Source organism: Nelumbo nucifera, chromosome 4 (assembly GCF_055504915.1).
Source record: "Nelumbo nucifera cultivar China Antique chromosome 4, China Antique-T2T, whole genome shotgun sequence".
In the NCBI taxonomy this organism is placed as follows: domain Eukaryota; kingdom Viridiplantae; phylum Streptophyta; class Magnoliopsida; order Proteales; family Nelumbonaceae; genus Nelumbo; species Nelumbo nucifera.
In genome coordinates this window covers 9,569,689-9,585,150 of record NC_142652.1, presented here as the reverse complement: position 1 = coordinate 9,585,150, position 15,462 = coordinate 9,569,689, and the positions used below count along the sequence as shown (strand labels likewise).

At 35.9% G+C, this 15,462-nt stretch overlaps 1 protein-coding gene and 1 long non-coding RNA gene across 2 annotated transcripts; both read left to right on the top strand.

The window, feature by feature from the left end:
- Positions 1-4,193: 4,193 nt before the first annotated feature.
- On the top strand, positions 4,194-4,879 carry LOC104591458 (uncharacterized). Its single transcript, XR_734257.2, has 2 exons — positions 4,194-4,327; positions 4,525-4,879. It is a non-coding gene; the product is annotated as an uncharacterized LOC104591458 (long non-coding RNA).
- Positions 4,880-9,675: 4,796 nt separating this feature from the next.
- Positions 9,676-14,474, top strand: LOC104591459 (Transducin/WD40 repeat-like superfamily protein). Its single transcript, XM_019196803.2, has 17 exons — positions 9,676-9,862; positions 9,963-10,081; positions 10,165-10,273; positions 10,369-10,433; positions 11,007-11,045; positions 11,559-11,655; positions 11,771-11,867; positions 11,973-12,040; positions 12,124-12,196; positions 12,331-12,412; positions 12,562-12,641; positions 12,803-12,887; positions 12,974-13,042; positions 13,126-13,193; positions 13,280-13,325; positions 13,486-13,979; positions 14,083-14,474. Exons 1-16 carry the CDS (start codon positions 9,796-9,798, stop codon positions 13,864-13,866), a joined length of 1,545 nt encoding a protein of 514 aa, XP_019052348.1. The 5' UTR covers positions 9,676-9,795; the 3' UTR covers positions 13,867-13,979; positions 14,083-14,474.
- The last annotated feature ends 988 nt before the right edge of the window (positions 14,475-15,462 follow it).

Here is a 15,462-nt window from a genome sequence, read left to right as displayed (position 1 = left end):
TTGGTTTCCAAATTTTAAAATGTGATAATCCAGTATGAATCACTCATTAAGTGACATTTGAAAAGTCAAAATGTCTTAAGAATGTCATCTAATTCTTTATCAACCATCTAAACATTTACAATAAAATGAATAGTCTCAAATTCTAGATTCTCCTAAACAGTCATCAACTTTTTTGAATAGAAGAAGTTAGAATTTGGAACTGTTTAGTTTTTTGTCAACGTTTAGATGGTTGATAAAGAGAATTAGATGGCATTTGAAGGGCATGTTTGACTTTTCAAATGTCACTTAACGGCTGATTAATGGACTGGTTAACAATAAGTAATGGATTGTCACATTTTGAAAGTTTGGATACTTGATTGTCACATTTTAAAAATTTGGGTATTGGATTGTTGCATTTTAAAATTCGGGGACCAAATTGTCACTCGAGCCAAAATACAGGATACCGATCGAGAATTTTTCCTAATAATAATAATAATTGGGGTGAGTTTTGACATCTGGACCACTTGGGATTTGACTGTCTTTTCTCTATCATCTTCGAATTGGGGCGGGTTTGGTATATGGACCATTTTGGAAAATCTGGATCACTTTGAATTATACTTGTTCATGGGTTGGGTCGGGCTTTACTCTGTATTAACAGATTTTTCTAAGGCCCGAGCCTAAGCCCAGCCTGACCATCGGGCCTACAACTTGGGCCCAAGCCCGACCCTCATAAAAAGCTCAAAACCCGGGCCTGGGCCCGAGCCCAAGCCCGAAGTCTAGCTCATGCCGCTGCTATTGCTGAAGCGGCTGAATAGAGAGAGAAAGAGATTATAAAGAAAAAATAAAAAATGTATATATATTAAATTATTAATACATATATATTCTAATAAATATTATATATTTATATTATATAAAATACATATTATATATTTTATAAAATATATAATGCTTAATCGGGCCAGACTTTTTTGACAAATCCCGAACCCGGCCCGAAACACAAACGAGCTTGCTATTTTGGGCCCGAGGTCAGGCCCGTGGGCTTAATTACATGTCCAAACCCGACTAGAGTGCAGGCCGGGCCGGGCCGGGCCAGACCGTTAGGCTACCCGGCCCATGAACAGGTCTACTACTTTGAACCCATTTATATGACGAGCCACGAATCTGCGTTCACTAGTGTGAGAATAAAGGCGGGATTGGAATCATGGATTGAATTTGGATCTAGGTCTAGCCAATTTGTTTTTGATCACTGGTATTAGGTTTCCCTTTCCCTTCCTTCTTCTTCAAACAAAACATAGCTTAATTGAGCAATGTGAATCAATTAATAGCCATGATTATGTTTGGATAAACTTCTGCTTTTGAACTTTGAATGTGATAAATAAAATTGTGAGAGGATGTGCAGTAAGTGTTTTGTTTTCTAGAACATAATTTGAAGTCAAATTACTTTGATTTGAAGTCTCAAAACACGAAGCTTAAAATTGGAGGTTTGTGCTTCCGGACTTTAAAAACACAATTTTTATCCAAAATGTAGCATACATTTGTTAAACAATAGCAAGCTTCTCCCAGTCTTCCCTGCCATGTACATGAAGTTATGAACCCTTAAACACCGCAATTGGGGAACAACATAAATTAGTGGACTGGCAAGTCAGGAGTAGGGGTGAGGTAGTATCTCTAAGACAAAACTATTTATAATTCATGAGTAGTTTCTAAAGTGAGAGTAAGGGACATATATGTTTTCTTTATGTCCGTTGTATGCTTGGACAAGAGGGATAAAAAACATCCAATGAAAATTTCAGAAAAAAATGGGCATTTGCTCTTTTATAGATAGTATAGATAACATATTACATATAGCATGTATTATAGGTTGCATATTGTAATATATAATATAAAATGTAACTTAAAATAATGTATAAATTATGATCATTTACTAAAACACTCCTTATAATCTGCAATCAATTTACTTAATCGATCTTCCATTAGATGACAATGGAAAATGAGAGTTTTAACCTTAACCCACATGAATAGATTTAATCAAAAGAAAAATAAAATAAAAATACAATTTTTTGCCCTTATTAAGACACTAGCAACCACTCTATTTGGTCAATTTTATACAAAGAAGTGTTAATTGGTAATTTTGGAATAAACATTCATAGGCACATGCCCTTGAACATCTCTCATTCAGTTTAAGTGATCATGTTATTATTTTCAGATGGAAAAACAAATACTTCTTAATGAAAGGTTAATTAAGTAAATAGATCGCAAACTATAAGGGCGTTCTAGCAAATGACCTTATAAATTGTGTATAGATAACATATATATAAATATGTGTGTTATATGCCAGGTCTGAAGTATTTGGCCCAGGTCCAGCCCTGAAATTTGTGGGCCTGACTTAGGCTTGAAAACAAAACTGAAATTTTGAGTCTGTGCTGAAAATGACCACCCCTAGTTGGGAGAACAACATTTGAAGCTCAGTTTATGAAAATAAAAAAGAATTAAATAGAAATAAATTTTTAAAATAAACCAATGCTAACTACAACTATACTCTAATATTGCTTCTACTTTTTCCCAATCCAAGGTCCAAATAAGTGGATTTAGCAACAATGGTCGCCTGCGTCAAGTCTATGCTAGATTACATACAATAGAAATAAAGATTCTTAAATGAATTTTTTTTTTGTTTTTTTGGTATTCGGTGCCTTTGACCCCTTTTTCCCCCAAGAACTGGTTGCGGGTTTTGATTTTGCATCAACGCTGCAACAAACCAACTAACACACTAACGAACCAATTCTCCATGAGTGATTTTTAAATGAATTGATTGCGATTATTTCTTCTGATGACCTATATTCTTATCTATGCAGTTGTAAAGGACCACGGGGTGTTCTTTACTGGTATTGGATAAGTGTGATATATTGTGGACCACCAGACATGATCATGGTCATAGCGCGTTTGAACGTTGAAATTGGGAGTTTTAAAACTCACCCTACCTATGGTGTGGTATTCTGTTATGCGGTATGGTGTGTTTTTTTTGGATTTTGAGAGGGGAGAGTCCAATCCAGGTGCAGGTGGAATTCAATCCCAGTAAAGACCATGGGGTGTTCTTTACTGGTATTAAATAAGTGTGATATATTTTGGACCACTAGACATGATCATGGTCATAGCGTGTTCGAATATTGAAATTGGGAGTTTTAAAATTCACCCTACTTATGGTGTGGTATTCTGTTATGTGGTATGGTGTATGTTTTTTGATTTTGAGAGGGGGGAGTCTAACCCAGGTGTAGGTGGAATTCAATCCTAAGTCTTTGTTAGACCAATAACAGGTCTTACCAATCAGCTGCTGATTGACATATTTGACTAAAATGGTCATTAACTTATTTACCTGAGAATATGGGTAAATATATTTACCCGAATAACTTCTTCAAAGTGGTTTTTCTGAACCACTTTGAAGAAGCTTATATTGGAATCTTCTATACAATGTTTCTAAACTTTGTATCTGTGCTGTACATGAATATCACAGTTACAAACAAATAGATGCAAAACTGAACCAAGTGAAAAGTGTGTACTTGATTCAAATTTGCACGGAAACCAAGTATAACCTAATTCTTATACTTGAGATTAATGGATTAGGTAGACTTAGCATTATTATATGTAAAGAGAGTCAAGGACAAAATAACATGGTTTAGGTTGTTCAAATGTTTGACTTGGTTGACTTTAGCATTATTTATTTATATTAGGTTGCACCCAAAGTTAGGTTACACCCAAGGCCTCAATCCTAACCCAGCCCAAAATTAAGTGGATTCATATTTTTCAACCCTAATTAATCATAAACAGACCCGACCCAAACCTACTTTTTTTGGGTTGAATTAGATTAACCAGGTCCAAGGTGCACAATTGCAAAAGACGGAACTCGGAAGGGAAAGAGCGGCATTTCCATTTTAGTTGCTAATGATATTTACGTGGAGATTACAGAAATCCGAATGGTTTTAGAGAGGCCCATGGGTATGTTTCGTGATTTCCATCCAAGTTAGAGACACCTTTTCTGAAGTTGATATAATATTGACATATGGCAACATATGTCAAGCAAAGAACGACAAATAGTCAGTCAAATACCAGTATTTGACAATAGCCCACCAAAGAAGATCCATGACAAGGCTTCTAAATTCTGATCTACTCCCTGCTCCTGGCCCCTATATAAGTTTTATTAACGAAGTAGAAACCACAACCAGCAGTAGCAGCCAGGAACCTATCACGATGATGAGCAGTTTTCCGGCAAAATTTTCAACCGCCTCATTGCTGGCAGTTTTCATTCTTCTAATAAGCGTTTGTTTAGGGAGCTCGGCTTCCTCATCTTCGCCTGGTAGTCCTCTTTTAGCAAAATTAATTTCCTCGGTTGATTGAATTACATCTACCCATGAATGCCTATATTAGTCATTATATTTATAGATATTAGATTTTAAGTTTTATATAGTCGATGTTTTCGTTTTATCGCCTGAGACTGAGAAACATATATTAATATGTGTTAGCTTTCTTATTTCTCCCCCTCCTCCTCCAAAGGTGGCGATAATGGATTGCAGCAGTGGTTGTCCGGCTGTCAAGGTGACCCAAGAAAGTTGGTTCCGGGAAACATATACGGAGTGGGATGTGAAAGAAATGAGGATATTTTGGGGAAGAATGAAGGCAGCTGGCATCGGAGCTTAAGAGGAACCTTGGTCCGGCCCCCAACGCCCATAAAGAACCCGAGTAGATCTCAATTTTATTATTCCCCTCCGCCTCTCTTCTGAGCTCTGATTCCCCTTGCACCTGGCCGGGGTTGCTGCCTTGCCTGCCTCCGCCTGCCTTGAAAATTGAGATGTCTTCATATTTCTTTTGAAGCTAAATATAATAAAATAATTCAGCACTCCATTGTGAATCATACGACTCATCAGAATATGAATATGAAATTAGGTGAACCAATACATGGGATTGGGACCCTTCTAATGGTGAATCAATGTATGAATATGAGATTAGGTATATAACTATATACTATCCTTGTGAGGGAGTACATGAATGTGAATCATACGACCACTCACCAAATGGTTGAAATTGTGTTACATTCAACTGTGGTCCTTTCTTTTCTCATACTTTGAAACAAAGTCCAAGTCATACAATCAAACATATTTCAAATGGGTAAATTTCTTAAACTATTCTTAAGTATCTTTAAGTTTCCTCTCACATGCCACACCACATGACTTAATTTTAAGAAAATATCCTTGTCTTCTAAACCTCTCATTCTTCTTCTATCTCTCATGTCTCTCCTTTCCATCTATTCATTTCCGATTCTAAGCCACTCTTCTCATGTCCCACCAACATCAACAAACAGAACATTTTCCGGTGGTTTCATTGCTGGGCATCTGATGCGCGGCTCTCAGAAATAGAAACAGCTACAAAGAAAGAAGAAAAGTGAGCAAGGTGCTCAAGAGAGAAGTGACTGATCGATTTTCAGAAGGAGAAAAGAAAACAAAGCCAGAAGCATCATGTCTCCTTCGTTATCCATGTATACAACTTCCCATTTATTCCGTGGATGGAGCTCTCAATCTCTAACTTCTTCTCCAATTCATTTATAAGTTGATCATACTCTTCCAACACAGACAAGTCTACAGCCCGACCAACTGCATATCCTCGCACATTAATCTTTATGCAATTTCTGGCAGAAGTACCTCAAATCTGCTTGCTCTGAATCGCCTTCAAATAGAAAGAAAGAACATCATATCAAATGCTCATGTGGGTTTTCCTTCGAACCAAAATTGTTAGTAGGTGAATCAGAATGTGAGCTTTTCGATGATGTGTCGGCACTCGATCGACAATCTACACGTTCACAGTAGTTAAGAAAATCCATTTTAAGTTTGCTTGTGAATTTTAATGGCACCGTATCTGATACGTGTTCTCCAATCTGGCGGATTAAAATATCTCGCCTTGGAGTTGAGCGCTAAAGTGATGGACTGGAGTCCATTTTAATTTTGATTGTGATTTTTAATAGCACCGCATCTGATAATATGCGTTCTCCAACGACTGTTAGTTGTTTCCGACGGATGGCAACGAAGAACATCATGGAGCGATGGATGAGAATCCAAGGGATGTTCAAGATTAAAGGAAAGCTCTGTCCATGGAATAAATGGGAAGTTGTATGCACTGATAACAAAAGGAGACATGATGCTTGTGGGTGACGATCCATGGCTGGAGTTCATTAACATCGTGGCATAGTATAGAAACGAAACATGTTGAGAAAAGCTTAAAAAAAATAGCAAAAATTGAATTATCCTGGAAGAAGAATTCTTCATGAGAAAATTCAATATAAAAAATTGTTTTAACATTTTCCTCCCTACTTTTTATATAGACATACATCTTTTATGGCTCTTACAAAAAAATTCTTATTCTATAAAAACACTTCATAATACAATCATATTAAAACTCTTAAAAAATAAAGTCTTAATTGAACAATCCCAATTTAATAACATACTCTTTAATAGAATCCTATTAAAACTCTTCAAAAATAAAGTCCTAATTGAATATAAATTCAAAATCTTGCTATAACGCTAACTTGGTAATTACGAAATAAGATAGAAACTCTACGATGGAACCAACTTGGTAAAAACGAATTAAGAAAGAAATTCTATTATGATGCTATATCGATGAATATTTTACTAAGTTAAGTCGGTGGTGTCATCTCTGCTTCTTATATGCCTTTGAATAATTCCAATTTGCATTGAATTTATTAGTTTCGTTTTCTGCTGCATCATCCTCTCCCTATATGTACTAAGATGGACTTTCGAAAATCAACTTTGTAAATGTTTACTCAATTGGTCTAAATCACGTACTACATCACACGTTAAGAAATATTTTTATCCACTAAGGAGAATAAGTGAAGAAGATGAGTCCAAATCATCTCTTAAGCCACATTGGGATCCAAATCTGCAAGCAGTGATTTTTCTGCGAGAAGGACACAGATAGATGTGGAGGCAAAGAAGAGATCGAAAATGAAGATAGAAGCGGAAGCGGAAGCAAAGGTGGAGGTGAAGACGGAGACCAAAAATAAAGACGGAAAAAAAGCATCAATCTGCTTCCTATCTTTTTGAAAGTTTTCATCAATTGGGTTTTATTTTGAAAATTTAAAGAATAGTGGAGCGTAAATTCAATATTTTGTTTTTTTTCCTACCAACACTTAATGATCATGTTATTTGTCAAAAACAGTAAGAGTACTTTAAGACAATATGTAAACAATAAGTATAGAGTTAGTCAATTAGTTAAACCATAAGTATAATTAAAAAAAATGCCCAATTTGAAATTATGTGCTTTAGAGTCCAAGTCAGAGAAAAATAATTACTATAACTAATCCCAATTGAATCTCGAGATTAGTCATTCGCCTCCCATATGATTAGAATAATATGAGACATTAAGGTTGCAAAGAGTATTCGATCATCCAATTTTGAATTCGACTTTGATCCTATTGAGTCTGATCCAAAATTGATCTGTTTATAATTTGGTCAAATATGAATCTACCCCTATCAAATTTGATTCGATTTAAATATATATGTTCATATATACTTAAAAAGGTATTATATCTATCATCGAAGTTGGTCTTAATGTTATATTTTCACTAAATTGTCATATGTTCAACTTTTATACAAGTAATTTTTAATTCATTTTGTTCATAAAATATATTATTAATGCCATTTTTAGCTCATCTTATTAATAATGCATACTATTTTAGTTATTTTTAGTCTAATTTATTTATACTGTTTAATATCCAATTATAATCCGAATTTAATTCGAATCCGCTAGATAGATATGATCCATTTTTGGATTCGAATGTTAACAAATCAAATTCAGATCTCGGATCTGATCCGTTTGCAGCCCTATGAGACATGGTGTCAGTTATCCTACAACAAACAATATTTCCGATTAAGTCATAGTTTTTTTTTTTTTTACTTAAAAAGCCATTATCTGCTATGATAGACCTGCCTATTATATATTATTACCTCTAATTTGGGTTTTGAGAGGTAACATTTGCAACATGCACAGAATTTTTGCTTTGAAGAGATCCAAATTTGTCTTTCTACAAAATCACTATTTATTAATACAATGTTGTTAATTATAAAAATAAAAAAAGAATGAATTCCAAATCCAACAATCAAGCATATATAACATTAGATATAATAAGACAGCCAAATGCATACACCAAAATTTGTGGTTGAGACCCCTATGTTTTTACACAAACTCCATTCTAAATATGTACAAATCACAAAAAAAAAAAAAAAAAATTAAAAAGAGATACAGGGGTTGGGATACCTGTAACAAGTTTAATCCGACCGGTAATGCAACTGGAGTGGGAGTGGGATGAGAGGAACAAATGACAACCAATATGTCCAATAGTGATTTGCAAAGGCAAAAAAATGAAAATGCCCATATCAAAATTGAGAAAACACCATTGCAATTGCAGCATTATATATTTCCAAATTGAAAAAAGGTAAAATGCACAGAAGATTGATCTGAGACCGGTGGCCATCCCTTGATCAGATCTGGTGCTACAGCTTGTGTAGAACAAGGTGTTTAATTTAGAGGGATAATAGTCAGTGTACTTGGGTAAAACGGGAAGAAGATCAATGATTGTATAGATCGGGTGCCAAAGCTTATGACCATTGCAGTGGGATATCTTATTCATAACAAATAGCTAATCGGATTCGAATCTAGATATGACTTTATTCGATTCGATAAATATCTAAATTTGATCGATTATTTAATTTTTATATATAATATATAAAAGATTTAAATGTTTAATATAATTTATATATATAATAATTAAATTATATGGATAATTTATATATTTATGTATTTTATATAAATAAAATATTTATTTTATATATTTATTAATTATGTAAAATAATTAAATCAAATATTTAAATATTTAATCGAATTCGAAATTAGATATCAAATTTTCTAATCATATTCGAATTTGGATATTGCTTGATCCGATTTGAATTCAATCTGTTTACACCCCTATTTAGACAGTTGCAATGGCAAAAGAGGTGTGAGAACATGTTTTTGTCTCTACGATGATTTTTTACCTCGATAGAAAGGAGAGGGTGAATTTACATCGATTTTATCGTCGAATCTCAATGTAAACTTCCCGGTGAATGTAATTACTCACTTATATGGTGTGCAAAAACACCACAAACAAACACATGGGCAAAACCGGACCGAAGTGCAAATTTACACCGGTCTAGTGTTTAGTGTTTACACGGTTACACCGCAAAGAAAAGCAGCCTTATGGATGATTAGGGCACATTCCAGTTTTCTGAAGGGCGTATTTCTTTCTCTCCATTTCAAAGCTTCAAAATTAAAAAATGGGATGCGGCGGCGTCCTCTACAAGTTAACGCTGTTAGATGCAGTGATGCATTATATGGATCGAGAGGGAATATTCTAAATGGACACATCTGATTTATTTTGATGAGGTCACGGGCCAAATTACACTTGAACCGGGCGGTTGAACGTTGATCCATGAGTCGCACTCGCAGTATCTAATCATCGTATCGTATCGTTAAAGAATCGACGGTCACAAATGGGGTAGCAAAATCATATAAGCAGTGACAAACACCCAAAATTTCCTTATTACTTTCATCATCGTTGAGCCCTTCTCCCTCCAGCGACGCATCCACTTAAAAAATTTCCCGCCAGCTCAAACAGGTCATTTTGGCGCCAGGAGAGTCAGACAAAACTTATTCATGAAATAAACTGACCATCTCTCTCTCTCTCTCTCTCTCTCTCTCTCTCAATCGGTAGAACTGCAAATGGCGAGCTCCAACTCTCCATCTTTCTTTCAAGATCTCAAAATGAGAGAGCTCAATGGATTCAGAGGTGTTTCACCATATCCATTTCTTTCCTTTTCTTTCCATTATATTTTATCAAGCTTTCTCATATATAATTACTAATTCCCATTTGTCCCCAATTTATGCAGTTCGGAAACGCCCACACCTCGGCGATCTGGCGTCAGATCCCGGAAGCTTTGGATCCGGGGTTTTGTCCATCGAGCACAATGGCGTAGTGAATCCTCCAATGGCTGCTTCGTTCTGTAAAGTGGGTAAATCGAGCTCGTTCTCAACAAGTTCTGCTTAAAGAAGTAAAGGCTTATTTGAAGTGTTATTTTGTTGGTTTTGCAGTCGAGTAAGAATTATCATCTTCTCGCCGTTTCCGATGAGGATGGGTATGTTAGCATTTATGACACTCACCGAAAACTTCCATCTTTAACCTCCTGTAGAGAAAATGCAGGTACATTGCTCTCTTTATTTCCCAGCCTCATCTCTCTCTCATTATTCGCTCTTTTCAACACTCGGAGTATAAAACTACTGTTAATTTGGGTTCAGATGAAGCTAGGGTTTGCGATTGGGTGGCACATTCTAATGCCATTTTTGATGTACGCTGGGTCAAGGTACTTCAAAACCTCTATATCCTTTGTTACAAATTTTGATTCATTGTTAGTTTACACTATTTAGTTGTTATTTCTCGGTGGATTAATTACAAAGTGGAAAGCATGGCGTTTCTTGCTATTACATTCATTGTTGAAAACTCGAAATGTACAGGCAACAAATAGTGATTTTTTTTAATAATTGGTACTCTCTTTGATATGATATAACAAATAATAAAATTTGCATGGGGTATCGAGTTTCTTGTTTGCTTCTTTGGAATTAATCTTCTCCGAGGATACCGTCTTATTACTTGAGACGAGCCCATGGGTCTATTGGTTAACACATATTGGCCAAAAAGTTCCATCCAACGAAGACTAACTTTTCTATTCCAGAAAATTTGTGTCGTTTAAATGTCCAAAAAGTTTCTATCACCGTATATCTTCTTATCCTCGTCTTTTTGAATTTAAGAAAACAAAAAGAATGAACTTATTTGCAGGGTCTGGTAAAGTCTACCTGTGGATTTCCTCTTCTGTGGTTATTTTAATGGCAAATTTTGGTGTCCTGTTACTAATCGGTTGTGTTTTATGTTTTGGCAGGATGATAGCCTCATTATGACAGCTTCAGGGGATCAATCGGTAAGCTACTCTAACTTCTTTAGAAAAATTGTTAATCTAACATATTTCAACCCTCCCATCTGATGTAGTCTGGTTGAAGCTCATTTGAGTGAAGTTTATTTGGTTTTAGTTCCTAGACTAGGACAGTTCCCCAAAAAGGAAAATGAAAGATCTAGTTCAAGATTAAATGTGTGTTTTAAACAAGGTTAGAAAACTTGGTTTGTCCATTTGAACTGTGAGAGGTATAGCATCCAGCATTTCAACTGTGTGAAATGTGATTCACACAATCTCTCTGCATCTGTTTTGTAATATGTAGAGCAATCTTTTCTCCAAGTTGCATCAACATAATATCTCATTCTTCACAAGTACCAAGTCGCGTACATGAATGTTTCAACTTTCAACGGTGCATCAAATGTTCCTGTTGGAATGATAATCTAGATATTAGAATAAATGGTATCAAACTAATGCAAAAATATGATGTTTATGGTGTATCCACAAAGGACACTGTTTTAATGAACTTTGTGCTTCTGACAGATAAAGATATGGGACGTGGAGAAGAGAAGTTGTGTCAATGTCCTAACTGGGCATACAGGAAGTGTGAAATCGCTGTGTTCTCACCCCTCCAATCTTGGTAGGCTAATGTTTCTGTTCTGCATGGTTCTTATTTGACCACAGTAATTCCTGTCTTCAGTAAAGAATTTTGATGTAGACTACTGTAATGGCATTGATTTTTTCTTCTGGAACAGATCTTCTTGTTTCTGGCTCAAGAGACGGATGTTTTGCTCTTTGGGACCTTAGATGCAAGCCCAATTCAAAATGTAGACGTCTAGAGCCCTCCCTAAGGTAGTTTGTTACAACCTGTTCTTTGAAATTTGTCTTTATCTACTTTGCTAAATGGTTGAAAAATTAATATGTGCATCAAATTCTAATCCATCTGTCACCATTCAGTCCAATTCATATGGTGAAAGGGGCTCATGTTTCAGCTCAAGGAAAACGGGTCAGGCGTGGCAAGGCATGTCAGTTGCTGCATCTTCTTTTGGTGAAAGATTAGCTCCTCTTAATGCTAATGCTTATTGAGTTTCAATTTTTTTTCAGGCAGCTTCTATGAGCATTACGTCAGTTCTTTATCTCAAAGATGAGATTTCTATAGCTAGTGCTGGAGCAGTTGACAGGTGCACATGAAATTTTATGGCATTTTCTCATGAAGCGATATGTTTCATTAGTAGATTATGTGGGTTACAAATAATGACACTTATAATTGGCTGTTTTCCCACTTACACCTATCTTTTATTTTGGTTTATTTTAGCGTGCTGAAGTTCTGGGATACTCGCAACTTTAAAGCCCCAATTACTCAGGCACAACCTCATCCTGAACCATCAACTGAAAAGGTTGGTTTAACTCTTGCCAACAATGGCTATTTATAAAATAATAAACATTTTTTGAGTTTTTGATTTAATATCTTTGCCCTAGGATAAATATATTTTAGTGAAATGCTTCTATCTTGATGGTTTTTGGCCATCTGTTTCTCACCTTCCAGGAAAGAAGGTTACATGGCATATCTAGCCTGACCCAGGATTCAAATGGATTATTTCTCTCAGCTTCCTGCATGGACAACAGGTATTTTGATTCATCTGATTTGTCCTTTTCCTTACAAGGTCATTAGCTTTCACACTAAGGAACACTTGTATTCTCAAACATTTCATGACATTAATGCCCAGAAGTAAAGACAGTCATGTTACTGAATGAAAGAATTTCTCAAGATTTTTTTAATCTGTCAGAATCTACTTGTACAATGTGCTTCAGCTTGATAAAGGTCCAGTGCAAACTTTCTTTGGTAGCAGAATCGAGTCATTTTATGTCAAGGTAAGATTTGTATTATATGAAACACTATTAATATGCCTTGTAGAGGTATTAGTGTTTCTTACTTTAGCTGATTTATGCATTGGCAGGCAGCAATCAGCCCAGATGCAACTCACATACTCAGTGGCTCTAGTGATGGAAATGCTTACATTTGGCAGGTTTTAATTTTATTTATTTACCAAGGATGTGTCTTCTGCTTTGTCCTGTTCTGTATTTAATTTGACAAATTGTGTTTGATCAGGTGAAGAATCCTCAAGCAAGACCCATCATATTGAATGGCCATGAAGGAGAAATTACAGCTGTGGATTGGTATGCACTTGAACGATAATGCACTGAGATTCTCAAGTACTCCTTTCTGAAGTGTTATTTATGGACAGCACTTCATTTGATTGCAGGAGTCCAGATGTTGGGAAGATAGTTACTTCGTCTGATGATTTTACAGTAAGCATGCACCACACTTTACAAATATGTTAGGCATGATTTAGATATATAGTAGCATCTGTTGGTATCTTCCAAAAAAATGATGTTTGCTAGATAAAATTCTCTTGATTGATAGGTTCTCCAATTATGTCTAATATCCTTGTTATGATGTATTCTTTAGGTTCGTGTCTGGAATATCCAGCAGGCTTATTACTCATCTACAAGATCCCCAACATCTATTCGAAGGAGAGTGACTGCAATCCCAAGCATGGAGTGCCGAAATCTGTTCAAGGAAGAAAGTCCAATGTGTTCCACGAAGACTGTCAGAGGTCCTTCAGAAGAAGCCTTAATCGGGAACACTTCACATGATCAAATCAGTATGCCTGAAATCAGTACACCTGAATCCCTGAAGAAAAAATTTTCATCGAGTTCATTTTCGAATGAAGAACCAGAGATGGAAAAGACTCCGGAAGCTGCACTGAAGAGCCCATCTTCTGTCCTGAACCCACCTTCATCCTTGAAAAGAAGAACAATCAGAGATTACTTTGTAGCAGCTTCATGAATCTTAGAAAAGGGGGTACTACAGTTGGGTTCCCTGATACAATGTAAAGAAGATAAGAATTAATATGGATCGCTTCGTATTGAAATGGGCAAGTCCTTTGCAGATAATTTAGAGTGAGTTCTTTATTTAATCTGTAATTACTTGACAATTGTTTTTTTTTTTTTGAAGTTTGCTAACATACAAAATGGTAAAGCTTATAGGTCTTTGATTTTGCAGGTTGTATTTGATATGTACAGGCGGATTATTTGGCTATTAATTGATGGGCTTAAAGGGTGTCGTCAACTTAGATGAAGGGTCGTCCTATCCAAGTTTATTTTTTGTACACTTATCTGCTATCTGGTCTTTATTTAATCCTCAATCACCTTTTCTACATACTTGAAAGGTGATTTGGGTTTGATACTTGTGATTCCCTAGCATTCTGGCAATGGGTGACTAGTCCTTTTGTAGCTAAACAAAATGTTAAATCTCATCCGTGTTCAACTGGTCCTCGGGCCATGAGTGCATAAAGCATTCTTTGATTTCTTTTAGCTTCCATTGCTTGGGCCTATCAGCAGGAACTGAAAAAACCATGGTCAATAAAACATTTAAGTGGAAGAAAATTGCAGAAAGTGCATTTGTGACTATGTACTCGAGGTGTGGTTGTTTGAGTTCTGCTTATAGAGCTTTTAATAGTCAAAGCCTGATTTCTTTTAATAGTCAAAGCCTGATTTGGTTCAATGGTCTGCTCTGATAACTGGACTCATTCAATCTGGAGCTTGTGAAGAAGCCCTGTTATTGTTCAGGGAAATGAATCTAAGAGGGTCAAAGAGTAGATGCTATTTCAATTGCCAGCGCACTAGCAGTTTGTGCTTGGTTGGCAATGGTGGGACCTGGCAGGGAGATCCATGGTTATGTACGGCATGGATTCGAGTTAGAAGTCATGGTTTCCTCTGCTCTGGTAGACATTATGCAAAGTCTGGTTTTGCTGGGTGTGAATTTCGGGTTTTCAAAGCTATGTCTAAAAGAAACACCATTGCCTATAATTCTGTAATTTCCGGTCTCGGTTCAAATGGACTTGCCATATGTTTAACGAGATGCTGGAAGAAGGATTTCAACCTGACTAATCCACTTTTTACATGCTGCCATGCTGGGCTTTCTTTATAATGGCTGGGATCTCAGAAGAATGGAAAACGAATTTTACATTGAACCTAGTATAGAGCATTATGTATACATGGTGAAGCTTCTTGGGATTGCTGGAGAGTTTGAAAAAGCTTATTCAGTTAATCCAGTCTTTTCCGGGATTAGCAGATTTTATGCGTTTGGGGTGCACTGTTGTCTTGCTCTGAGGTTCATGGGAATTATGAATTAGAAGTTGTAGCCCATCTGCTTTTTGATATTGCACCAGACAAGTACTTATAGAGTCGTGCTTTCTAACATATATGCCAGTAATGGGAGGTGGAATGATGCGAAGAACTTGAGAGATGATATGATGGAAGGAGGGCTTCGAAAAATGCCTGGTTTAAGTTGGACATGATTTACATGCAATTCCTGCCTTCTGACAAGACAAACATGATCATGATTTCATATCAATTCCAAAATGAAAATTGAAAAATATAG

Bases quoted from the DNA above. Each gene is read 5' to 3' on its own strand.
- LOC104591459 (XM_019196803.2), top strand. From the start codon at position 9,796: ATGGCGAGCTCCAACTCTCCATCTTTCTTTCAAGATCTCAAAATGAGA. The intron at 10,274-10,368 runs GTACATTGCTCT...ATTTGGGTTCAG, and splicing joins CTCCTGTAGAGAAAATGCAG to ATGAAGCTAGGGTTTGCGAT. The intron at 12,413-12,561 runs GTTGGTTTAACT...CTCACCTTCCAG, and splicing joins CTGAACCATCAACTGAAAAG to GAAAGAAGGTTACATGGCAT.